At 45.2% G+C, this 25,514-nt stretch overlaps 1 protein-coding gene across 1 annotated transcript in view; it reads right to left on the reverse strand.

Annotated features, from left to right (window-relative positions):
• Nucleotides 1–377: 377 nt before the first annotated feature.
• ARK2C (arkadia (RNF111) C-terminal like ring finger ubiquitin ligase 2C) overlaps nucleotides 378–25,514 on the reverse strand; it is a 116,982-nt gene continuing 91,845 nt past the window's right edge. The window contains exons 3-8 of the mRNA XM_006136768.5: nucleotides 23,518–23,643; nucleotides 16,076–16,205; nucleotides 11,612–11,716; nucleotides 10,614–10,709; nucleotides 8,241–8,347; nucleotides 378–6,057 (exon numbers count right to left, since the gene is read on the reverse strand). Of these exons, the coding sequence (XP_006136830.2) occupies nucleotides 5,940–6,057; nucleotides 8,241–8,347; nucleotides 10,614–10,709; nucleotides 11,612–11,716; nucleotides 16,076–16,205; nucleotides 23,518–23,643 (682 nt within the window). The 3' untranslated portion in view covers nucleotides 378–5,939. The remainder of the gene's footprint in view (nucleotides 6,058–8,240; nucleotides 8,348–10,613; nucleotides 10,710–11,611; nucleotides 11,717–16,075; nucleotides 16,206–23,517; nucleotides 23,644–25,514) is intronic.

Raw genomic sequence — 25,514 nt, forward strand, 5'->3', positions numbered from 1 at the left:
TTACTCCTAAGGAGTAAAGATTTCAAGTGGAATGATGCCAGACCATTATTTCTGTAATGCAGCTAGCAAACCGGGGTAGGTTATACAGTGGTTGTCGTTAAAACAGCAACATTTGCCAGCAGTTGCCATAGCTCTACATACAACAGGAGACAGCTAGTGAAATAATTGGCAATTTTTAAGTAGCTTCCACTCTACTCTGAGTGCACCAATTAAATCAAACATCTGGGGCCATGTTTTCTAGATGGAGATTTTCCATCTACACCTGAAAAATTTGTACTTGCATGGTTGCAATGACCTCTTGAATACTATGCGGAGGCCTTGCACCCGGCTATTTTACTGTGTATGCAAATGAGGATGCAAATTGTGCAGGTGTCCTCAGCCTTGTGAAAAGTTACACCCTAGAGTCTGGCCTAAGCGGTCAAAGTCTCAACCACTTCTCTTAAAAAACACCTGTAGCACCTTAGAGACCAACCAAAAAATACAGAGATGACTGAAGAAGTGGGTTGTGCCCATAAAAGCTCGTGATACTATCTATATTTTTTTGGTTAGTCTCTAAGGTGCTACAGGACCATTGTTGGGTTTTTTGAGGTTTTTTTTAGTTACAGACTAACACGGCTACCCCTCTGGAATTGAAAAAGGGGAGACAATAAAATTACGGGGGAGGGAGAGTTACTTAGTGCATATCCTTCGCTGGACGCACGGTTGTTTATGAGGCCAGTGTCTGTGATGTGTGCACTTGCACCTTCCACTACGGGGCTTCAGAGCAACAGCAACTTCCCCCCCACTGGCAGCACAACAATGGAGTGATCTGTCCAAAAAGTGCCCTTCATTAACCAGCATTCAAATTCCACCCAGACTTGGACTCAGCACCTCCATAATGGAAATGCGGAGGGGGTCTGCCTGTGTCGCTGTGCGGTTCTAGGGCCCAATCGCTTTCCACTTCCCTGACGAGCTTCCGGTCTTCAAGGGCCTTCCACACATGGGACCAGTCGCCAGGTCGGGCTGTACACTTAAAAGCACAGTTTGACCAGCACAAAGGGCAGGCCCTATGTTTTAACCCAGCCTCATTGAAATGCTTAGTTGGCCAGATAGGTCGTATACTGAACAAACAACCTCTTCAAATGGACAACCTCTTCACACGTGCAAATGGACGCCAGACAAGAGACACCGTGGGAAGGAGAAAGCCCATGAAAATATCGATTAAAGGGGAACATGGAAGGCCAGCCTGTGATCGAGGACAGAGGAAAAAATAGATCTGTGAGCCTGTTTCCCTTTGTTGGTCGTGTCCAGGCTTGCCGATGGAGGGGGACAGTTGCCAATGGGGGAGGGGGGGCAGTAGCCCTGAGGTCCAGCAATTCAAAGAGGCCCAGGTCTTGCTGCTGCCACCACCGCTGCTACTGCAGCAAGCCCTGGCTCCTTTAAATCAGAACTGGAGCACCACACCATGCGCTCTGGGCAGCGCTAAGGGCCTGGAAAGGGTGCCTTGCTCCAAGCTGGGAAATGCTCCAGGCTGGCTGCCCCTGGCTCCTCTCCTTCCACCCAAGGCCCCACCCCTTCTGGGAGTGCAGAGCCTGGCTTCCCCCCACCTTGCCCAAGGGCCACGGAGGCTGTCAGCGCCGCTGGTCGTGTCCATTTAGATGGTAAGAAATTTGGAGCAGGGTCTCCCTTTCACTATGTGCATGTACAATGCCTAGCACAAGACCCGTTTCAATGCAGGGGACTTCAGGCGGTACCGTAACACAAATAAGAACATAGCAGCTCCTGCACCGTGGCATCCGAGACCTAGCAGCCACACCTCTGCCCTGCCGCCTCTCTCATGCAAACAGCTGCGTAAGGGCTGTAGGACCGACTGCCTCTTCTATGTACAGGAGGAAACATTGGAATCTGCGCTGCCACCTGTGGAGCTACAGTTGGCAATCGCCGGTGACCACGGCATAACCAAGAGGAATACGGCCTGTCGGGGCTCATTGGCTAAAGGGAATCACCTGCACTGAGCTAATTTGCTTTCACCTTCTGTGTCTATATTGTGTTACAATGGTCCTTGTCCTGCCAGCTCTCTGAGCAAAGAACTCCCATTGAAGACCCTCCATGGGGCTTGTGAATTCTTTGGCTCTGAGGAGTGCTGTTTTCCTCCAGTGCTGACGGGCATGAGTGAAAGGATCACCATAGTTTGATTATGAGTGCAAATAATATTTATATATATGTGCTAAACACAATCACTATATTGCAGTTTTCCACTAGGTCACAGCATACAGAATCAAAGGTTTGCATTTTTATGGAATGTATCCAAGGTAACAAACAGCACCACAGTAATACAGTTTGTAATCACACACCCTGATTTTTCTTTTGACATGATAAGCTTTCCCTCCCTCCCCCTCCCCCCCCCAGGTTTAATATCTTTTTAAGTACCGATGCATGCAAAGCATTCCATTCCCAGAAACAATGCAAAAATGAGGTAATAGGAGTAATAAAAAAAATTAGTATTAATTTCTAAATAAATAAATTATAATTAAAAATGCAAAAACAACTATAAAAATAATTAAATAAGAACCCACAATATCTACAAGTTAGTCATAAATTATGATTGTTAAATATAAGGCATTTAAACTCACAAAACCCTGTAAACTATGTTTTGTTTCTAGAGATTTGTTTTGTTTTGAAAAAATCACTCTAGTAGCTCATTCTACTCATACAAGCTATTTAAAGACGAGGGAGCCGGACACACCAAATGCAAATTTCAGACGTTACAAGCGCTCGCGTGCCACTGTATCACTCACTCACACGGACCATGGAAGTTTGGTGCTTTCTTCACCTTTTTAAAAACTGTGCTTGTTCATTAGGCAAATAATAATACTTTCGCATAGACGTAAAACACGGGTTGGAAGAGCTCATTTCCTCCCCGCTGAACAGTTCATTCCAAGCATGGGCCTGAATGGCTCCTTTTCCTTCTCACTGAATGGTTCATTCCAAGCAAGACCCTAGTCTTGGAAGGTTCTGAGCACCTTCTGCAAGGTGCTGAATAGCCACAATTCCCATTCACTCCATTAGAGGATCCTCAGCCCCTCCCTGGACATGCTGAGCTCTGGCAGGACCAGGCTAGAACGCATGATGGACAGCGTGGGTTACAGTGCATCTAAAGAGCAACATCTTGTTTTGCTCCTTCATATTATTTTTTAATGACATACGAATCTGCTGCTGCTGGAGAGAGGCCCAGGCAGTTTATTGCCCTATGTACTCAGTCCTTCTAGTCTAAGGGCTCACACCATCCAGTTCAACCCAATAGAAGAGAAACAACCACGTGTGCCTACTGTCATCCTGAGGCAAAGTTAAACCACGCTAGAATTTTTCAGAGCAGAGTTTAGCAAGGTGGTTACCTGCCCCAATCCTTTCTCTCTCCTCCCTCACCCCCCCCAACACACACATACACCTCTCCCAAACACTGCTCTCATCACACGCACACTGGACGAGAACAGGGATTCTGAATAAATATTTACAGGGCCCGTCTTCTTCACCTGCCACTGTAAGTTATTAGCTTTCCCTCCTCCCCACACCACTTACCTGTGCCTAGCACGACAGATCTGCTGAAGAGATGGCGACACTGGGAGAAATTACTGCAGTGAATTGGAGAGCATCTCCCATGTGAATGCTGATGCAGTCACTCTTGGCCCTATCATTAACTTTATACTCCAGACTGGAAGAAAATATATCATGGGCATCTGGGAGGTCAGCACTTTCCAATTACAGCTCGCAGGAATTCTATGATCTCTCCTAGGAAGTGTAATTTATGTTCCTCTTCACTTACAGACCATTACTTAACGCCTATGAAATGGGCACTCGTGGGAATGAGAAATCCTCCTCCATATAAGCATTTTAAATACCTGTGTCTGATTAAAAATCCTCTAGCCACTTTTTTGCTCTCCTAGTACATGAAAAATGTATTAAAAGCCTGGAGAATATTGGCTGTTGATTCCAAACCTCCAGGGGGCTGTCAGATAAAGAAGACTGAGTAAAGAGTCAACATGCACTTAATTCAATGTCTCTCATGGCAAATAATCTGAAATATTTATTACAAAAGGAATGTGGCTCAGAAAGCTCCATTATTTTGGCACGTCACTGATTACTTTTAACCTTTATTTTTCTCATAATTATAACTGAGCCTGCCAAATGAGCATCTGTTTCATTTTAGCGATCATACCATATATATATATCGGTATGGCTGTGTGCTTGTATATACGTACACTTCTATATTTTAAAATTCAGGCCAAGTAGTAAATTATCCCATATATCTAAATTCCCTTCCTGTACTGACACTTTCATGTTGTCAGCAATTTTTATGTGCAATACGACTAAACTAGCCTGTTATTCTCCCCTGCCTCTTGTCATCAGAACAACGATCTGCGATTTTCCACAGCTAGGGATGAAGAAAAAAAGGTGGATTTTATAAAAAACCTTCAGCATGCCCCCGGAGCTGTAATCTCCTCTCATTCTTACTGCGAAAAGTTGCTATTTCGTGTAATCATAAAGGAAAGAACAGGAGAAAGGAATTTAGCGCAGGATGCACCTTGAATCAATCTTTTTTCTCCCTTCCCTCTGGGAGCCTGAAAAGGAGGTTAGATGGCAGCACAGCTCCGGGGTGTTTAATTAGGTCACTTGAAGTTTTTTAGCCTGCTGGCCAAAGAAGACCATGCGATTAGGAATTTAATTGTAAGAAAGGCATGTTCAATTTTCCCCGGAGCGGATGCCTGATTTAGCAGAGAATATGGTTGGTGCTTTTGTTTTGGAGAGATGGAAGAATGCATTTTTCATCACATTGCAAGCGTATTGCTAGGCCAATTAGTCCTCCAAAGAACACCTGCAGGGTCTAATGACTCTGACCCGTTCAATAGGTTCTCTTTCTCCAGCAGGCAGACAATGGATCTTTCACCACAGGTGTGGTGTAAGGTTAGCATCTGATCCATCCTCCTCTGGAGGTGGGGGTCTGGGCCTGGTCTTGGAGAAATGCGGAACAACCTGCAGTTCCCATGGGCATCAGGGCCCAACAGATTACAGTGGCTTTGCAATTGCCCTAGAAGATGAGATGGTGATAGGAAAAAAATCACAATACTAAAATGCCGAGTGGCCCTCCGTCGCTACTGCACCCCAAGATTCCTCATTAAACTATAGTGGCAGATATAATCCTAGGATCCTGCCCTATATAAAATGTCCAGCACCAGCAGATAAGCAAGAACAAAACGTCTCTCTACCATTTTGTTCATTTCATTCCAATTATTATTTTTAGGCATCTCCAATCGGTAACACACTGTAAACATAATCAAAGAAACCAACACAGACGAGGCAAAGAGCACGATCCTTCTAACTGCAAACAGGGATTTGCTTTTTTCACCTCTATTTTTTTCCCCTAAAGGTGGGAAGATTGAACTTTTGTGTCCCCCTCCACCACATTTCAGTCAGGCACCAAAATAAGGAATCTATGAAAAAAATATTTGGTGCAAATTAGGTTAACAGCGACATGTCCACCACAAGATGACTAGGGCACCAAACACAACATTTCTTAAGCTAACATGCTCCAGTTGCTGTCCACAGAAATAGCTAAAGACCCCCTAACATGTGTCTACTTATTCGAGAGGTATATATACAATCCTTGTGACACTCAGGATTGACAGGCCAGACTAACCACACACTAGTTCCTTCATGTTCGATACTAAATCTTCTGCAGCACAGGGCCTTCTAGCTGTGGGAATACCAGCTCCCATGCATTAGACCAATATGGCTGTGAGGACCTCTCCTACCACTAGATATTGAACCACCTTTTCCTCCTTTTCGCTAATGTGCTTGCAGACTTTTTCCTCTAAATCAAATGGCTCAGAAGGCAAAATTTTGCTGCAAGGGCTTATGGCCATATGACCTGGTAAGGAAAATGGTGCGTCACATTGGTTCTTTCAGCTGTCCGAGCCAAGTTGTGTTTCAATGTCCACTCTGCAAATCGGGCACTTCTTGCTGGTTGCTAGCCACTGATCCACACACACTTGGTGAAATAGATGCATACAGGGTAAACGCCTGCAAGAGAGAATTACATGCCTGTTACAGCGGGGGCCGTGATGTGCGTGAGGCGGGTGGAAAAGGCACAAACACAATATAGGACACAGTGAGGGACAGTGTCCAGCATTCTGCACTTAGTAGGTTTTGTACATTCACAGATTTCAAGGCCTGGTGGGGCCGTTACAAGCATCTAGTCTGATCTCCTGCATAACCCAAAACAAAGAACCTCACCCGGGAATTTCTGCATCAAGCCCACATCTTTTGTTCAAGCTATGGCCACTCTTTCAGAAAGCTAGCCCAGGCTGGATGGGATGAGGGATAGAAAAATTCACCCCATCTCTGGGCAAGTTGTTCCAATGGTTAACAGCCTGCGCTGGTCACATTTCTGGCCTGTTGGTTGCAGTTCAGTATTGTTTAAGCATGGCCACACTACACTGCCTTGCACACACAGCCCTAGCACCAACAGCCACCGGCTGCACCCAGCACCTGAATTCTAAGATTTTCAAAGTGTCCCACACACATCTGTTCATCTTATAGATAAGAAAATTAGGGTTAAAAAAAAAAGCAAAGGGCCAATACCTTTAACTCCTGCGCATGTGGCCTTGTATGACCCTGGTGTATGGAGGATGGCAGCGACTGCTCCCTCCATGGGATCATTGAAGGTGCACAGCACCCCAGAAAAAGTATGTGGTGGGGAGAGGGAGAAGCCAGAGCGCCATGGCTTCCTGCAGCTTGGACTGGGATTACCTACAGATGCAGGCTACCCCTTTCTTGAGTCCATCAAGCTCATTACTTAGGACAGGGGTGGGGAAAGCGAAGACCCAGGGGCCAGGTTCAGACCCCGGCTTGCCTGGATCTGGCCCTCAAGGCTCAGGGTCCCCTCCCCCAGCATTGGGGAGCCTGTGCTGGCTCTCCAGCCCCCTTGTACATCCCAGGGGGGCTGAAATACACAAAATCTGAGCCCCCCAGGCTCTGGTGTGTGAGGGGAATGCGGGGAGGGTCTTTCTCCTTCTCAGTCAGGGGCACGTCAGTGAGGGTTTGTTTGGGGGGGTTTTTGCTTGACTGATTTTTCTGTGGGCCAGTGGTCCCCAAACGAGAAAACGTTTCCCACCCCCGACTTAGGAGTTGCAATCTCTTCCCTTCTGCATTCAGCGCAGCTCTGCACCGCTCCCCAGCAAAGGGCTGTGCTGACACGTTGGCCGTGATTGGACCCAGGTTTCCACAGCCTTTATGCCGCTGAAGTGAGGGTTCTGCAGCCATCTTGCTGGGAGAACAGAAGCAGGCCCTGAATATTCAGTCTCATCGGTGCTGTATGAAAGTTGTGCTGGGACACAAGACAGGACCTCAATGACAAGCACAGCCAAAGTAAAGCTTATTGCAGGTTGGTGACTTCAGGGCACAACGGAAGGTCACAGCCATTCCGTGCTGTCTGCAGCAGGTTGTGTTGCCATTCTGGCTCATAGCAGCTGGAACTTTATACCAACAACCCCCAAATTTGTTAAGTGGCCACGACCCAGCTTCTAATTTTGGGCACTCGATTTAGGGTTCCTAAAACTCTGGTTGCCAGTCTCCTCAAGCCTCACAAATACTCATGTCCTGCGCAGCTGGACTAAAGCAGAACTAGAAACAAAACCCAGATCCAAGCGTCCCTGGACTGGAAATCTAGATTTGCCAATAGCCCCTCCCACCAGAATGGGTTGAGTCCAAAATGCAGATGTAAACACCCTGCAACTATGGAGATTTGCATACAGACCAAAACTGGATGACTGGCCGCTGAGTTAGCAACCTAACAAGGTGGCACCTGCTGCCACACCAATACTGAGTGGCACTAAAATCTGCAGTGCCATGGGCCTAAAAACACAGGGACCCAGAAGGAGGTGACCAAAAGCAGAGGGCACTGCTGACAGCTTTGCCTTAGTGTTGCAGCATAGCACCCTTTAGCCACTGTTTATAAAATGGACTTTGAGAGAATCCTAATGCCCCACACCTGGATTTGTGTGCTGATAACTATAGACCCTGCGCTCTGAATACTCAGAGGGAGCTCTGAGTAGTCAGAATAACGCTGATGGCCTGGTCTTAAAAACAGACACACGCAGCAGTGAATGATTTCCAATAAAATAAAATCCAAACCAAGCAGGAAATGAATGGGAGTAAGGAAGGAGGCATCTACGAGCCAGAAATCTCGGTGGGGAAGATTATACCTCACGTCTTCTCCGTCTTCAAGCATAGACAGGCAGATTGTGCATTTCTCATCCGTGTCGGACTCCTCCCCATCCTCCTTCTCAGCTTTGCCTTCCTGCGGTCTTCTCTGTGACAAAGGTAAAGATGTAACATAATGAACAAAAGCAGAGACTCTGTTCTCTAATGTTCCGGAAAGCCTCTGCAGCCAGCGAATCTGAATAGTCAATGCATGGACCCACCACCCACCTCGCCCAAAATCGACAGCAAGATGGAGGCCAGTTCCTACTCATGCGCCAACTGTCAAATCGTACCAGGAGAGGAGAGGCAGTCGGAATAATGTCGGTGTCTCAAAGGAGCCCAGAAGCCACTTCCTCATGAGTTCCATGACTAAAGTCACAGACATTAACGTCATGATTAACATCACGATTAATTCGTAGGTGCTGAAGCCTTTCCAGTGAACAGTAACAATGTCAGATCAACCCTCTGATATATCAACAGAATTTCCACAGATGCTGCACCTGGATATCCCAGGAGATATCCACACGCACATACTTGCCCCAGCTATAGTGGTTTCCTGTAGACTTTAGAAGCGTGACTTTCTACACAATAGCATTCACTGCAGTAACTTCCATACTAATGAAAATACGTTGGTACCACAATCACTCTGGAGTGGCAACTGTTATTTGTCTTGGGCTAATGTCAACAACCCCAGCCCCATTGTACTAGGCACTGTACAGATAGAAAAGTGCCTTTAATGGAGTGTCTACATAGTGCCCTAAACGCGAAATAAGATATGCAATTTGCCCTATGGAAATTGCATATCTTATTTCGATTGTATTTCAAAATAGTTTATTTAGAAATTTAGCGTGTCTACACAGTGCCAAATTTCAAAATAACGTGTTATTTCAAAACATCCCGTAAGCCTCATGGAACAAGGGCTACAAGGATGCCAGAAGAGCGCGCCCGTTATTTTGAAAAATATTTCGAAATAACGGGCGCGTTTCAAAGACGGTATCCTGAAATAGCTACTCTGCGTCTTAAGAGCAAGCCCGTTATATCAAAATATAATGGGCTCATTATTCTGACATCCCTGTAACGAGGAACAAGGGACGTTTCGGAATAGTGCCTCATTTCGAAATTGGGCACTGCATAGACAGTGCCAAATTTCAAAAAAAGCTATTTAAAAATAACATCAAAATAAGTGTATTTAGAGGTAAGGGTGCCCTATAGATGCACCCTAAGTGAAAGTAGAATTCAGCCCATGAGCTTTTCCCATTGTTTTCCAGTTCTACTCACATTCCCTTTCCTTGAGAGAGGAACCCAGCCAATGGGGCAGACGGCCTCCCTGAGCCTCAGTGGGCCCCTGGGCAAGGTGGGGGGGTAGGGCCTGCTCTGTACCCTTGGAAGGGGTGGGGCCTCACATGGAAGGGGCAGGGCTGAGGTGACAGCCTTATGGCGCTCTGGCAGCGATTTACAGGGACGCTCCAGGCCCTTTTGTATTGCCAGGCCCTGGGGCAGTTGCCTCTTCCCTCTCCCCATCAGCAGGCCTGAACCCAGCCCAAAAAGGAAAACAGAGTCAAAGTCTCAGGCCCCACTTTCCTTCTTCCTCCCTCATAGATCAAAAGTAAAGTGACCTCCTGGCGTTTTGAGCATAAAATCTGGAGATGTTACTTCCGCCAAAAGGAGAGCACAGAGTCTCTTTTCACGGTGAGAGTCTTGCTGGTGAGGGACTTGGACTCAAAAGGGACAAAAACATACACCCACAGCTTTGCCTACATGTGTGTAAGCTGCAGGTGTAACCTGCACACCTACTGGGTATGGGGCACTGAACCCTATAGTAGTACCGAGGCCATTTACAGAGAGAATGATGAGTCTGCTCCACAGCCTAACTAAGAGCCAGTTGTCTTTTAGCTCATGTGATAGAGGCTCATGCACAAAGGTCCCAGGTTCAAATCCACCCACAGAGGACAAGGGTCTGCCGGTGTTACACAGGCACTATCATGTGCGTGCAGAAATGACAAGAGTTTACATGCACTTGCACACATGTAAGACACTTTCTTAGCAAGTGTCTACAAGTCAGTGAAGGAAAACTAGGGCTGTTGAATGGGAGAATGTTGAGGCCCATCCGACTGAACTACACTGGCACGTCAGCCTACGGTCCACACAATACATGGGATGGACCAAGGCGACTCTGGATTTCAAATTCCTCCCACCTGGTTTTGAGGCTTTGGTTTGGGCCTCCATCGAATTTCTTCCCATTTCCTATCCATGAGTAATCCTGAGACAAGCATTGTTACATGTGTTTTTTAGCAGCTACACTCATTTCTCTAGGAAGCACAAGTCAGGCCTTCTGGGAGAGTTGCCTATAGACTTAACCCTGGCTGATTTCTCACCTTTTTATATTTGTGTGGGAAAGTGAATCTCTCGATGGTGTTCTGCACAGCTCCCTGGTTCACGCTGCCTAATCTGTCTTCCAGCTGCAGCAGTTCCTTAAGCAGAAAACATCCACAAGGCATATGACAATCTCCCAAGACAATCCCTGCCGGTTCATTCTGCTTTGCAATGAACATGGAATGTAAGGTTCTTTTCTTACCATTTATTCACAGAAAATGCACGCTCATGTTAATACTGTGTTGTGCTTTCATGAGGTCTTTTATCAAAGAATCTCCAATTAACAGACATGGACCCGAGAATCCAGATGTGGATTTCCGACACTCACAAGTTCAGGGTGTTTGAAACAACAGTTTTCTGTCAGGCTATTCTCTACCAATTAGTGATTTATAAAACATTAGTTAATTCTCAGTTCACCCCTGTGGAGTAGATGGAGTCTTGTCTCCAGACAGGAAAAAGAAAACAGAAATTAAGTGATGTGTTTATGGCCTTGCACTGAACCAGCGTCAAAAATAGCACCCAGGAGTCCGGAAACCAATCGTCTCTTACTGTAATTGCTAGACTTCATCGCCACCCGAATTGATATTAAAATCACATGTTTTAAAATAATCTGGACAGCAATATTTTGCCAAATAAGAGTTAATGTCACCATCTGTTTTTCAGACAGGGTATAAGCTGGGTCAAAGTTTTAAATAACTGTTGGCCTGTAAGTGCATCTGTAAATTCTGTGTACTCAGCTGTTGTGTGCACCACACCTGGATGTGTGTGCTAATAACGAAGAGCCTGATCCAACGTTCCCTCTCCCCTCCCCCGTCATTCCATCAACTTCAAGGAGCTTTCAATGGGAACTTAACAGCATCTATTTAACAAGCCACGTAGGCTTCAGTTTGGAACAGCTGTTCTAGAGACAACAATGTTAAAAAGTTTATGACAGGACTTACACAGGTTCCAGGGGACGCAAAAGTGGGTTAAACAATCTTTTAAACCAGAAGGTACCTACCTCATAACTTTCCCTTACAGCAGATGTGTGCCTGTTTGGATTCAGTCCCTGAAGAGCAAGTAACTGAAGCTGAGGGTAAGGGTAGTTTCTGATTTCATGAACAACCTGTGAGGGGTGGGTAGGGAGAGAGACAAATCACCTGTATTAACACATAATTTACACATCCTTTAGGTGCCTGCCTTCTTCAAATCACATTTTTTTATAGGGGAAAAACCTCAAAGCAGAGTGACTACTAGTTTTAAGCCCAAAATGAAGATTTTTTAAACAAAGAAATCATAGGGGTTTTAGTAATCATATTTACTCAGAGCACATTTACAATACTGGACACAGTATTGCCTAGACATTCAAAATCATTTATCAGTTTAAAATTAATCCAACAATACATTTGGGGTTCTCTTTATTTGTCCTCTGGTTTTTAGCCATTCAGGTAGCCTTCGGGTCACCTTGAATTTTTTTTTTTTAAACTAGGAGAACTAGAAACCGAGAGTTTTAAAGAGGAGAGCTTGGGTTCTTATCTAGTGACTTGATTCTAGGAGCTGGGACCTTTAAAGGAAAAAAAAACAAACAAAAACCTCATCAGATGCATCACAAGATGCACACGATACGGAAAACTGGGTCAACATCCAAAACACAACATCCTGCTAGCAAGAGAGAATCATAGAACTGGAAGGAACCTCAAGAAGTCATCAAGTCCAGTCCCCTGCATTCATGACACGACCAACACCAAGACCATCCCTGACAGGTGTTTCTCTAAATCGGCTCTTAAAGATCTCCAGTGATGGAGATTCTACAACCCACTAGCAATAGATTTCAGAGCTTAACCACTCTGACAGCTAGGAAGTTTTTTTTCTAATGTCCAACCTAAACCTCCCTTGCTGCAATTTAAACCCATTGCCTCTTGACCTATCATCAGAGGACAAGGAGAACAATTTTTCTTCCTCCCCCTTTTAGGTACTTGAAAGCTGTTATTATGTCCCCTCTCAGTCTTCTATTTTCCAGACTAAACAAACCAAATTCTTTTAATCTTCTTCATAGGTCATGTTTTTTAGACCTTTAAACATTTTTGTTGCTCTTTTCTGGACTTTTTAACAATTTCTCCACATCCTTCCTGAAATGTGGTGCCCACAACTGAACCAATCAGCACAGAGTAGAGTGGAAGAATTATTTCTCGTGTCTTGTTTGCAACACTCCTGTTAATACATCCTAAAATGATGCTAGCTTTTTTTGCAACAGTGTCACACTGTTACCTTTAGTTGTGGTTTGCTGTAACCCATAGATCCCTTTCTGCAGTACTCCTTCCTAGACAGTCGCTTCCCATTTTGTATATGTTTGAAACTAATTGTTCCTCCCTAAGTGGAGTACTTTGAACTTCATCCTATTTACTTCAGACTATTTCTCCCATTTCTCCTGATCATTTTGAACTATTCTCCAAAACATTTGCAACCCCTCCCAATTTGGAATTATCTGCAAACTGTACAAGTGTATTCCAAACACCATTATCTAAATAATTAATGAAGTTATTGAACAGAACTGACCCCTGTAGAACTTCGCGCATTATGCCCTTCTAATATGAGTGTGAACCACTGATAACTACTGTTGGGGAATGGTTACCTGACACATTGTGCACCCACCTTATACCAGATTCATCTAGGTCAGGATTGGGCAATAATTTTTGATGTGGGGGACCACTCCTAGATTTTAGTAAGTGGGCAGTGGCCACATTTTTCTATGGAGGGGGTGCAGAAGGCAGCTCAGGGTAGGGAACTGGGGTGCAGGAGATGGTGTGGGGTCCGAGAGGGAACTTGGGTGAAGGAGGGCAGAATGTCTGTGATCAGGGGTAGGGGCTTGGTGTGCAGGAGAGGATTTTGGTCTGGGGAGGGATGTAAGAGTGGGTGCAGGGTCTAGGAGGGAGTTGTGACCTAAAGATGGGGAAAGAGGTACAGAGGGCTTGGGAGGTGACCTGGGGTGGTAGCTGGGAGCAGGGAATTGGGCTGTGGGAGGGGGTGAGTAAACTTCTAACTTGAATTAGCTGTTATTCCTTGTGGAATGAGGTTTAAACAGCTAATTCGAGTTAAGGGGTTTACTTCGAACTCCCATTTCTCTGCCGCGTGTAGATGTGGGCAGTTATTCCGGGCTATTCAGTTTCCAAAACGGCGACCGCTCGGGAACATGTTAATGAAGTGCAGGATATTTAAATCCTGCGCTTCATTTGCAATTTCGGTCGCCCTCATTAGTCTCCCTAGTTCGAACAAGGGGGCTAGCGTAGATGTACCCTCTGTGCCTACTGGCCAGAAACCAAGCAGTTTGGGGCTGCTCTGTGCCTGAGGGTCCTGGTGGATCCGGCTCCAGCTGTATCCTACCTCCACCTGATTTAGGTTATATTTCCCTAGTTTTTTAATGTGACGGTCATGCAAGACTGTATCAAATGCCTTACTAAAGTCTAGATATACCACATCTACCACTTCCCCCTTACACACAGGATTTGTTGACTGTTGCTAAGGCTATAGCTACACTAGCACTAGTTGATAAAATCTTTATCGGTCAGGGCTGTGAAAAAACACATCCCTGGTCAACATAAGTTAAACCAACAGAAGCACTGGTGTGAACAGCTCTGTGTCAGTGGGAGTCGCTCTCCCACAGATGTAGCTGCCTCCGTTCATTGGGGGTGATTTAATTATGCCAACGAGAGAGTGCTCTCCTGTCGGCATAGAGTGGCTACATGTGGAATCTTACAGCTGCAGTGAGACAGATATGCTGCAGTAGTCTCTAGTGTAGACATAACCCACGTGAAACTGGTCATCATCCACGTCAAGTAAAGAGCAGAGAATTACAAACAGCATAGTGTTGATGTTGAGATTTACAAACCACCCATAAAGGATAACAGATTCCCAGTTATTAAAATTTCATCTTGAATTTCCATCTTGAAACCATCACACACAAACAGGGGAGGAGGGACTTCTTAAAGAGTCATGAATCAGGAGATGGACCCAGAAGAACATTTGTTTTTAAGAACATGATTGGGGGGTGGGAGAGGATCGGACTGATCAATTTTGAACTCATACCATTAAGACCATAAATGATGAAAACTAAATTAGATTCTTGTAATGCATTTAGTTTTAGCATACTATAAGGCTATGTCTACACTAGGGGTTATTTTGTGGAAAAAGCAATGCAAATGAAACGCTCATTAGCATTTTTTCACGCTTAGTTGGCATAATCTCTTCCAATGCTTTTTGCACAAGAGGTTTTTTGCGCAAAAACTAGCAGTGTAAATGGATCCATTTTGCACCAAAAAAACCTTTTGCGCAAGATCTGTATACCTCCTTTTTTGAGGCATAAGGATCTTGTGCAAAAGGGGGGGTTTGCGCAAAATGGATCCGTCTACACTGCTAGCTTTTGTACAAAAAGCATTGGAAGACATTAGCATTTTCCCGCACTTCATTTGCATAATGAGCACTTCATGTGCATTGCCTTTTCTGAACAAAACAAAACAAAAACAACCTAGTGTAGACATAGCCTAAGTGTTAAAAAGCTTCAGAGGGGGAGCTGAGTTAGTCTGTAACTGGACATTTTTTTTAAATCAACGAACAGTCTAATAGCACCTTAAAGCCTGACAAAACATGTAGATGGGATCATGAGCTTCTGTGGGCAAAATCCAGGAAATGGGTTTTGCCCACAAAATCTCATGATCCCATCTACATGTTTTGTCAGTCTTTAAGGTGCTACTAGACTATTCGTTGTTTTTTACATTTTTATAAGTGTTATATTAGTAATACCTCAAAAAAAACAAACAGAAACTCTGTACTCATTGTGCTGCTGGTCTCCTTTAAAATTTAAATAGGAATAGGTTTTAAAGATTTGTGTCAAGGACCCTTTTGAGTGCGATGAAATACAATGGGAATGATTCTCATAAAATCAGTTTTCAAGGTCAGAAGGGACCATCATGATCATCTCGTCTGACCTCCTAAAGTCCCTTCAAGCTACTCTGGCACTAAAAAGAAATTAAATTACATTTAAATCCACTTCCAAGTCACTTTCCATTGCCAGAATAATGTAAACAGTGTTTAGTCTTAATGAGTCCCAGCACCAATGACTCAAATTCTGCTCACAGCTAAACTAATATGAATTTGGAATAACTGGACTTCAGTGAAGTTACTTTGGATTTACAGTGGTTTACCTGGTAGCAGAATTTACCCTAGTATCCACTGTTCATTCCAAATCTTTTCCATTATGTCTACATTTTGTGGACTGGCTAGTGTAAAATTGGTGTAGCTCCACTGAAGGTAACAGAATTCATCCTAGTTACTCTTCCTGGCCGATGAGTACAATGATTCAGTCTGAGCCTCTCTGGCAGACTTCCTCCCACTCTTAGAAGACAGGTGATGGAAAGACAACAGCCTCTATTTTGATTGCCTTCTGGCAGACAATGCATAAAACGTATCCCAGCCAAAGCGTTTCACTTACCATCTGCGCTGATGATGTGTTTCTGGGGAAATGGTGCATTCTAGACGTAGCTAAGTAATGTTGATAGTGCTGGGGGACTGGCCTGACCTGGAACTGGGCATGCGTCAGTCCAGCATCAACACTAAGGTCCCTGTAAGAATAAAACCAAAAATACATACATGCAGAAAATGCAAATCCAATCTTCCTTTTAAATGCCACACGTTATTTCTGAGCCCATACACAGAGCCAGGTAAAATTCATAGCATGCTCTCCCATTCTGAGCACGCGGTTCCTTAGATCCCGTTCTCAACAGCCATGGCTCAAATCCTGAATGAGGCCAGTGAGGGCAGGAGTCACCCCACATTTATAACAATGTAAGAGAGAAGAACTAGGTCTAACTCTCCACTGCCTTGCTCTTTGTACAAGTCATTTACACCTAGTCAAGGTGGGTGCATAGTGGTGGTAAGAGTCCCGATTTTCATATGTTCAGGGCAGTAGAGAAATAGGCCCACAGGCTTCATAGCTGGAAGAAGAATAATTGTCTAACCATATTAGTCCTCCAGGATATGATGGATGTGAATCAACTGGTTCAGAACAGGCCAGATTTTGCTCTTTCATGCCAATGTAAATCTGAATTCTACTGGCTACACAATATGCCCCTTCCACTGTATTTTTTTTTATTAAAACTACTCATACTTTGTTTATACACCTTACAGACATGGGAGATGCCTCACCTGCCACTAAAATGTAGCCACTTTGAATGTGAAACCAGGTATCTATTTAATAACAGTGGCACAGGGAGAGAAGAATTGACACTACAAGGAGAATTTTAGGTAGGCAGCATATCAATCACCCAAACTGGAAGGAAGCCAGAACATCATTAGGCGTTGGTCAATTATGACCATGGGAGCTTTCACATCACCATGAAATCATGGAGCTGGAATTTATACAGTATTCAAAAGCTGGCCCAGCTCACAGAACAGAGCTGCCCAACAGCTCGCAAGGGCAACAGTCCAATGCTGACTAAACTACCCTTCTACAGTGCTTTCTGCCACACCTGTGTAGTCACTGGAGAGTCCCTACTGGAGGGCTGATCTCACCCACTGCTGCTCTGCTTAGGAGAGCACAGGGGTTCACAGCACACGTGAGATGGCACATACCTGAACCTAATCGGTGCCTGTATATTTATACCTGCCTCTGGAATTTCCACTACATGCATCTGACCAAGTGGGTCTTTGCCCACAAAAGCTTATGCTCCAATAAATCTGTTATATGTCTACACTGGCAGCTTCTTGCACAAGAACTCTTTTGTGGAAGAGTTCTTGTGCAAAAACTCTTCCAGAAGAGAGTGTCTACACTGGCATGTGCTTTTGCGTAAGAGATGTGGTTTTGCACAAGAGCATCTGTGCCAGTGTAGATGCTCTCTTGTGCAAGAAAGCTCTGATGGCCATTTAACCATAGGGCTTTCTTGTGCAAGAAATTCACGTTGCCTGTCTACACTGGCCTCTTGCGCAAGAACAGTTGCGCAAAAGGTCTTATCCCTGAGCGGGAGCATCAGAGTTCTCGCACAAGAAGCACTGATTTCATACATTAGAAAATCAGTTTACTTGCGCAAGAACACACAGACAGTGTAGACAGGCAGCAAGTTTTTGCGCAAGAGCGGCCGATTTTGCGAAGATCACGCCAGTGTAGGCACAGCTTTAGTTTATAAGGTGCCACAGGACTTCTCATTGCTTAGGGAGAAGCAGTGTAGTCCAGTGGTCTATTCGTGACTCTGATACTAGTTACATATGCATAATAGTTTCACAGGTATTCATGATGCTATACAGAGAGGGTAATGATTCTTTGCTTTCAAGGAGCTTATTATAATCTAAGGCTCCATTCATGTAATGACATCTGCCCTGGCAGACTGCTGCATCGATGCCTAACTGTAGCCGTAGGAACCTGGAGTAAGTGCAGGAAGCTATTTGCACGGATGTCTTCGCAGGAGGGTCTAAGACGGGGTAGACACTAAAACAGGGTCAGTTTGCCAGGGTTAGCCCCTGGCAGGCTGCTGTCACTACATTTACCTGCACCTCCACAGGTACTGGTGACTGCAGCTCCCATTGGCTGTGGATTGCCATCCCCAGCCAATGGGAACTGCAGGAAGAGGCTCAGACTGGGATGTTCTTATACTCAGGCTGCAGGGCAATCACAATCCTCGCTCATAGCATAACTGTAGTCTGAGTTAAGCATGTATCCCAAAGAATGGTTTCCCTAATCTTCCCTAAATCCTTAGGCCCATATACCATGGTGCTGTGAGGAAGCTGAAGTTAAGTGAGGAACAGCAAACAAATGGTTTCATGACAGGTCCACCCCAAACATGTCAAATCCCCTTCCCTCCGCCATTTATTATAACGGACGTCACTTTAGCGCTTAGAGGCCCTAAATGAGATCATGGCCCGATTCTGCCAGGAGCTGTATAAACACACACTGAGATGCTCTCTCTGCCCTGAAGATCTCACAGCCTATATACAGGGCAAAAGAAACAGACACACACCAAGGTAATATTAATTGTCTGTCTGTATACAGCCTGCCACTCAGAGAGTCAGAAATAGAGCCCTGGTCTTTTGGCTCAGAGATGTGTACCCTATTCATAGGACAAGGCATGCTCTCAAGTGCACATCACTTCTCTGTATAATTACATAATTTACCCACATTACTGCAGCATTACAATGGCATCAACAAATTAACCATACAATTGCACACCTAACTTTAAAAAGATCAGGCCTACTACCTGATGTTGGTTCACAGGCAGGAGGATCCCAATTAACAGACCATATTGGATTTTTTTTTTAGCATTTTTTTAAAATGAATAAATATGACAAAGTAGCTGGAGAAAGCAAAAATCATCACCAGCAACACTATTCTAGCACAAGCCAGTATTGGTGCAACCTTTTGATGCTCAGACATCACAGATTCACATCTTCCTGCAATGCTGGTAGGACTCATCTCACTTGGAAATAATAATTGAAGGATTAGAGCCAGGATAATAGGTTAGATTGTGTTCACTAAATGCATATTCACAGGCCAATTTGTGGAATCAAAGGGGTTTTAATAAAGATATGGCTGTTGGAAATCTCTGATCACTTTCAGCAATTCCACCCATGCCGTTTTCATGTAAAAATACACTCCCTTACCTTCAAGTGAACGCAAGCTCCACTTATGTATTAATAGGTTACAGGAATGTTTTTATATCTGTCACTGGGTAGACTAGTACAAGCACCCTGAGGGGATGTGATTCACCCAAACGTATACACACACACATATAGGATTTTCTGACAGCCACTCCTTCGGTTTTATGAAACTACTGAACAACCAAGGCAAAATTAGGAGGTTAAGGTGGTCCGTTATAATGAACATAATTATCACAAGAGAGAGAGAGATTCCATTCAGAGAGAATCCAAAGCACTTATCAGGGCATAGTGGGCCAAATTCTGCCCTCACTAGTTTCAAAGGGAAAGCTTGAGAAAAAGTGACAGATGAATCAGACCACATTTATATTGAACTTCAAGGTTACAAAGGTCACACACTAGGAAATGCCAGCATTTCAGGTAACCTATGCAACCTTAATTCATCCCTTCTGTGAATATGTAATTTATGATCCAGTCTTTCATGACACGATCACATATTATATTTTTCGCAGCATTCCCAGCACATTCAGTGTGTAGAATGGGCGGTGCTCACTTACTGAGCAGCTATTCAATACATGTGCCTTTTGTACGGCATGCTATTCGAACCATTTCCTGAAAACAGAACTATTCATTTCCTTGTGGGATTTGGTTTTTGTGGTTTTCATCGCTACAGTATCTTCACAAGTAGGGATTATTTCATTTTCAGAACACCCCTCAGAGATGAGCAGTACTACTATCCCCATTTTACAGAAGGAGACCTGGGATACAAAGAGATTAAAGTCAAATGTATCTACTAGTTTTGGGCGCCCAACTGGAGACATCTAGTGCCTAATGTGTCAGAATACTTAGCACTGCACAGCACTTTACATGTTGCACTGACTTCAGTTTCAGCTGTGAGCGCTCAGCATTTCCACAAATCAGACACCAGGCCGTTGGCACCGGAACCGGGGAGGTGAGGTCAGGGGGCTGTACCCTCCCACTTTTTGAAAATAGGCAGGCCTGGTGTAATGCCGATAGGTAGAATCGAACATGGGACCTCTGGAGCTTAGTGCATGAGCCTCTACAGCATAAGCTCAATGCCAGCTGGCTATTAGCTAAGGCAGGAGACCAGACTGATTATTCTCACTGTAGGTGGTCTCAGATGGGACAGTGCACCTCACCCTGTCCTCTTCTCCTTCTCTTCTCCACCCCCGTCAGTCCCGAGAGGAGCCCAACCATGGAGCCCGGGCAGTTGTGGTTGGGAGCTGTGTGGACCCTCCAGCTGCCTGCAGTGCAGGGGGCCTGAGAGCAGCCCCCAAACCTGTGCCCTTGCCCCCCCCCCACCCCCAGCTCTCCACCCAGCCCAGGGTAGGTAAAAGATCCACAACTCTGCACCAGCTCCCCACTGCTGTCTGCATAGCTGTCCCTGGCCCAGCTCTAGCCAGGGGAGGGGCCTTGGAGCTGCGGCCAGGTCATAGGAATAGATGCATGAGCAGCTGTGAGGAGCTGTGGCCCCTCCTCCTGCCCTGGGCAGGAGCCCCAGGGAGTAGGGACATGGGTACGGGGCTGCTTTCAGCTCCCACCTCCCCCCTGCAGGGGGCAGCTCTTGGTTCCACATCAGTTATCCACTTGGCTGGGGTCAGGGGAAGAGGAGGGTGGGGTTCAGAGGTGGAAGTCCTCACCTCCCACTTTTGGGAAGGCTCTGGCACCCTTGCCCCAGGCACCCAGCAGATGGAGAGCACACAAATAATCTCCTGCAAACAGCTGGGCTTAAATGAATTGCCTCCCAGTGCAGCACAATAGGTCAGCCACAGAGGCAAGGTCGACTCCAGTTCTCCAGGGCAGCATTCATAGAGTCAAGGAACGCTAGAACTGGAAGAGACCTCAAGAGGTTGTCAAGTCCAGTCCCCTGCTCTCACAGCAGGACGAAGCATCTTCCAAATCATCCCTGGCAGGTGTCTGTCCAACCTGCTCTTAAATATTTCCAGAGATGGAGATTCCACAACCTCCCTCGGCTTTCACCATGAGACCCTCCGTCCTCTTCCTCCAATCCCTGCCTCATGCACTACACAGCTTCCAAGGCCACACCTGACTGAATGCACCTGATCTCAGCTGACCTCGCAAGCTACACTAACCTTGGGCGCTTGGATGAGAGACTGCCTGGGAATCCCAGGTACTGTAGGCGGCTTTTCTTCTATTTCCAGTCCCTTATTCGATTACATCTCTGGGCAGAATTCTCCAGGCAACACCCAATGACTCCCTGGATACAGTGTCAGGGGTGCTCTGCTCAGTGTCTCCTTCTGGACACCAAAGTTTTGCTCTATGATCTGCACCCCCAGTTCTGGGTTTGTTTGTTTTTTTCATTTGCTGTCCCCTGCATTAACTTGTCTCTGGGACCAACCACTTAGGTGGGGGGAGGGGCTTTAGTTGTGGTCGGGCTTAGGCCTGCAGTCTCCTAGGCAGAGGATAGGTACACACCTTCCAGCTACTGCGACAAAAGTATGAGGGGTTTTACAGACAACAGCCTCCTTCCCTACACAGCACTGGTTCATCCCTAGCGCAGCTCCCTCCTGCACACTGAATGAAGCAGGAGTCCTACTGGGAAAATAGAATGTGACCATCTCATTAAAGATCCTCTCATAGGGTACATCTAGACTATAGACTTTTGTCGACAAAGCCTCTGTCGAAAAAGAGTGTCTAGACTACAGCCAGTTCTGTTGACAAAGCAAGCCACTTTTTCGACAGAGTGTGTAGACGCTCTCTTTTGAAAAAGCACAGTGTGGATGCAATAGCGCCTTTTTTCCAACATAACTCTGTCGAAAAAAGGAGTTATTCCTCGTAGAATAAGGTTTACCGCCGTTGACAAAATTGCCACATTCTGTCGACTTACTGTCAACAGAACTCGGCGGTAGTGTAGATGCAGGTATAGTTTTGTCGACGAAAGTCCACTTTTGTCAACAAAACCCTGTAGTCTAGACACACCCATAATGCCTACGCACAAGGGAGTCAAACCTATGCAACCTTCATCCTGGCATATCCCAAATTTTGGGTGCCTGACTTGGCAACGCTCATAATGATCCGCATTGATTTGCATGCCATTTCCTTGCTTCTTAAAAAAAAAGGGGGGGGAAAACATGAAACGAAAATAACAAAAAATTCCATTGTGCGCTATCATATTGACACCCAGGAATTGCAGCCACTTCTGCAAATGAAACGGGACAGCTCTTTACCAGCACACAGCAACTTTAAACCACCAGTTAGATGCAGGAGTGAAGATTTTCTGAGTTAGCTTCTCTAAGTCAGTGTGATTTAACTCCTGGTGGCCTCTATCCCCTCTCCTGCAAGCCCTGCAGTGCAGACCACGAAGAGAAGCAGCCACGTGGCCAGAACACAATGCACTAAGTCAGTGGTTTTCAAACTACGGGTTGTGGCCAGTACTGGGCCATGGAATATCAGGCCTTGGGTCTCGATGCTGCAGGGGCATCGGGTGACCAATGGAGGTGCTAAGGCAGCCACCTGCCTGTCCTGACTGTGCTGCACCCCAGAAGCAGACTGCAGCAGGCCTGGCTCCTAGACAGGGTTGGGGAGAGAGCACAGAAGGCTCTGTATGCGGCCCCTGCCCTGAGCACTAGCTCCGCACTCCCATTGGCTGGGAACCTGCTGCTGGCTGCTTCTGGGGGTGCAGCATGGTCTGTGGTGCCAGGAGAAGCAGGAAGCTGCCATAGCAACCCTGCTGCATTGCTGACTGGGAGCCCTCCTGCCCCAGCCCTGACACCCCCAAGCTAGAGCCCCTTCCTACATCCCAAAGCTCTCATCCTCAGCCCCACCCCGGACCCCACACTCTAGTCACATTATGTTGGGTCACGAGCGTCAACGATTTCTTCAACGGGGTCATGAGAAAAGAAGTTTGAAAATGCCTGGCCTAGAGGGAACCAGAGACAGCTTAGAAAGTTTGACTAGAGGCTAAGGCAGAGAATCACGGCACTGTAGGACAATCTGCTGCACCCAGCATACAGCAGAAAATTTGACCCACTAGATGTAACTAAACCTGCAGGAAGAATTTAGATGGGGCAATGTATTTACTGGAGTTAGGATCTGGATAGGACTCTGGAGTTAACACCCCTACTTGCTATACAAGTGCAACGTTTTATTATGTTATAACGGGAAGGTTATCTTTCATTTACTATAATGAGTCAAAGTATAAACATTTCCCCATGGTATCCAGGGGCCATGATCTTCCATGACCACATCTGCTTATAGCTTTGGTTTTATGCATCATCCAAAATACCAGGGGAAATAAAAAAAACTTACCAGTCTGTGCCTTCAGCTAAATACCTGGGCTGGGGCCCCATGGGTTGAGGAGTTTGCAGTTGATGGCTGAAGTCAAAGCCCGGATGTAACCGATGAGGTTGAACAGACATGCGCTCCTGAGTCCGCCTGCAGGGGTGTAGAGAAGGGCAAGAGGGTTTAGAGGTGAGAAGGACAGGGCCAAATGCTGTCAGAGGGGTACAATATCGGCAGACTGCCAGCTGAAATATTGTGCACCTAGAGCTCCCTCACCAAATGCCTCTTCCTTCCTTCCATAGACTCGTAGAACACTAGAACTGGAAGAGAATTCAAAAGGTCAAGTCCAGTTTCCCGCCCTCAGAGAGGGGGAAAGCACTAGCTAAATCATCCCTGATAGATATTTATCTAACCTGCTCTTAAATATCTCCAATGATAAAAATTCCACAACCTCCCTTGGCAATTTATCCCAGTGTTTAAACACTCTTTAGGAAGTTTTTCCTAATGTCATATTTAAACCTCCCTTGCTACAATTTAAGCCCATTGCTTCTTATCCTATCAGAGGATAAGGAGAATAATTTTTCTCCCTCTTTGTAATAGCCTTTTAGGTACTTAAAAACTGCTATCATGTCCCCTCTGGCGTCTCTTTTCCAAACTAAACAAGCCCAATTCTTTCAGTCTTCCCTCATAGCTCATGTTTTCTAGGCCTTTAAACATTTTTGTTGCTCTTCTCTGGACCCTCTCCAATTTCACCACGTCTTTCTTGAAATGTGGTGCCCAGAACTGAACACAACACTCTCATTGAGGCCTAATCAGCGTAGAGTAGATCTGAAGAATGACTTTTCGTTTCTCTCTCACAACACTCCTATTAATTCATCCCAGAATCATGTTTGCTTTTTTTGCAACAGTGTCACACTATTGACTCATAGGCTAGGTCTACACTGCTAAGATAAATCGAAAAAAGAAACAATTTTTCTGCTTCTTTTTCCTCTTTACCGTCAAAAGAGGCTTTTCCGAAATTTGGTGCATCTACATAGCGCCAAATTTTGGAAAAAAGTCTTCTTTCGACATATTCCTTCTTCCTCATAAAATGAGGTTTACTGGGATGGAGACAGAGCACGTCCACTTTTTTTGAAAATATTTTTGAAAAAGCAGATGCACTCCTTGGACAGTATCCCAGAAAAGCAATTCAGTGTAGACGTAGCCATATTTAGCTTGTGGTCCACTATGGTTGCTAGATCCCTTTCTGCAGTACTCCTTCCTAGACAATGACTTCCCATTCTGTATGTGTGAAGCAGATTGTTCCTTCCTAACTGGAGTACTTTGTATTTTTCCTTATTAAACTTCATCCTATTTACCTCGGACCATTTCTCTAGTTTATCCAGATCATTTTGAATTTTGACCCAGTCCTCCAAAACACTTGCAACCCCTCCCGCGTTGGTATAATCTGCAAACTTTATCAGTGTACTCTCTGTGCCAATATCTAATGTTTTCTTTAAATTAGACATGGAAAAGATCTTGTTCTTTTATGAAATTTTATTTTTATGTCACAGTCTAAGCACATAATCTTATAAATATTTCTGAAAGTTTGTTTGTCCCAAAAGATCTCCAAAATGGTAAGAGCTAGAAACCCCAAATTTTTCACAGATACTACTGATTTCCTAACTTAAATTACTAGATTGGTTATATCTTGAAATCGGTTCTCCTGGTTCCCCCAGAGACCTAATTGGGCCCACTGATAATTAGCTTTTAGTAGCACCTGAGCATAGAAACACAAAATGTTCCACAGATACTCCTATTTCCTAACTTCAATCATTGGATTGGTTATATCTCAAAATCAGTTCCCCCAGAGCCCCAATTGGGCCCCCAGAGCCGCAATTGGGCCACTAATTAGCTTTTAGTAGCACCTGATCATAGGCATTTTCTGGACTCTTCTTTTAAGCATGTCACACAAACTGCAACTACGAGATCCTTTCCCTATGATAACAGAAAAAGTACTAGCTATGTTAATTTCTTACAGTAAT

The sequence above is a fragment of the Pelodiscus sinensis genome, chromosome 6 (assembly GCF_052426305.1).
Source record: "Pelodiscus sinensis isolate ZL-2025 chromosome 6, ASM5242630v1, whole genome shotgun sequence".
Classification (NCBI taxonomy): Eukaryota; Metazoa; Chordata; order Testudines; family Trionychidae; genus Pelodiscus; species Pelodiscus sinensis.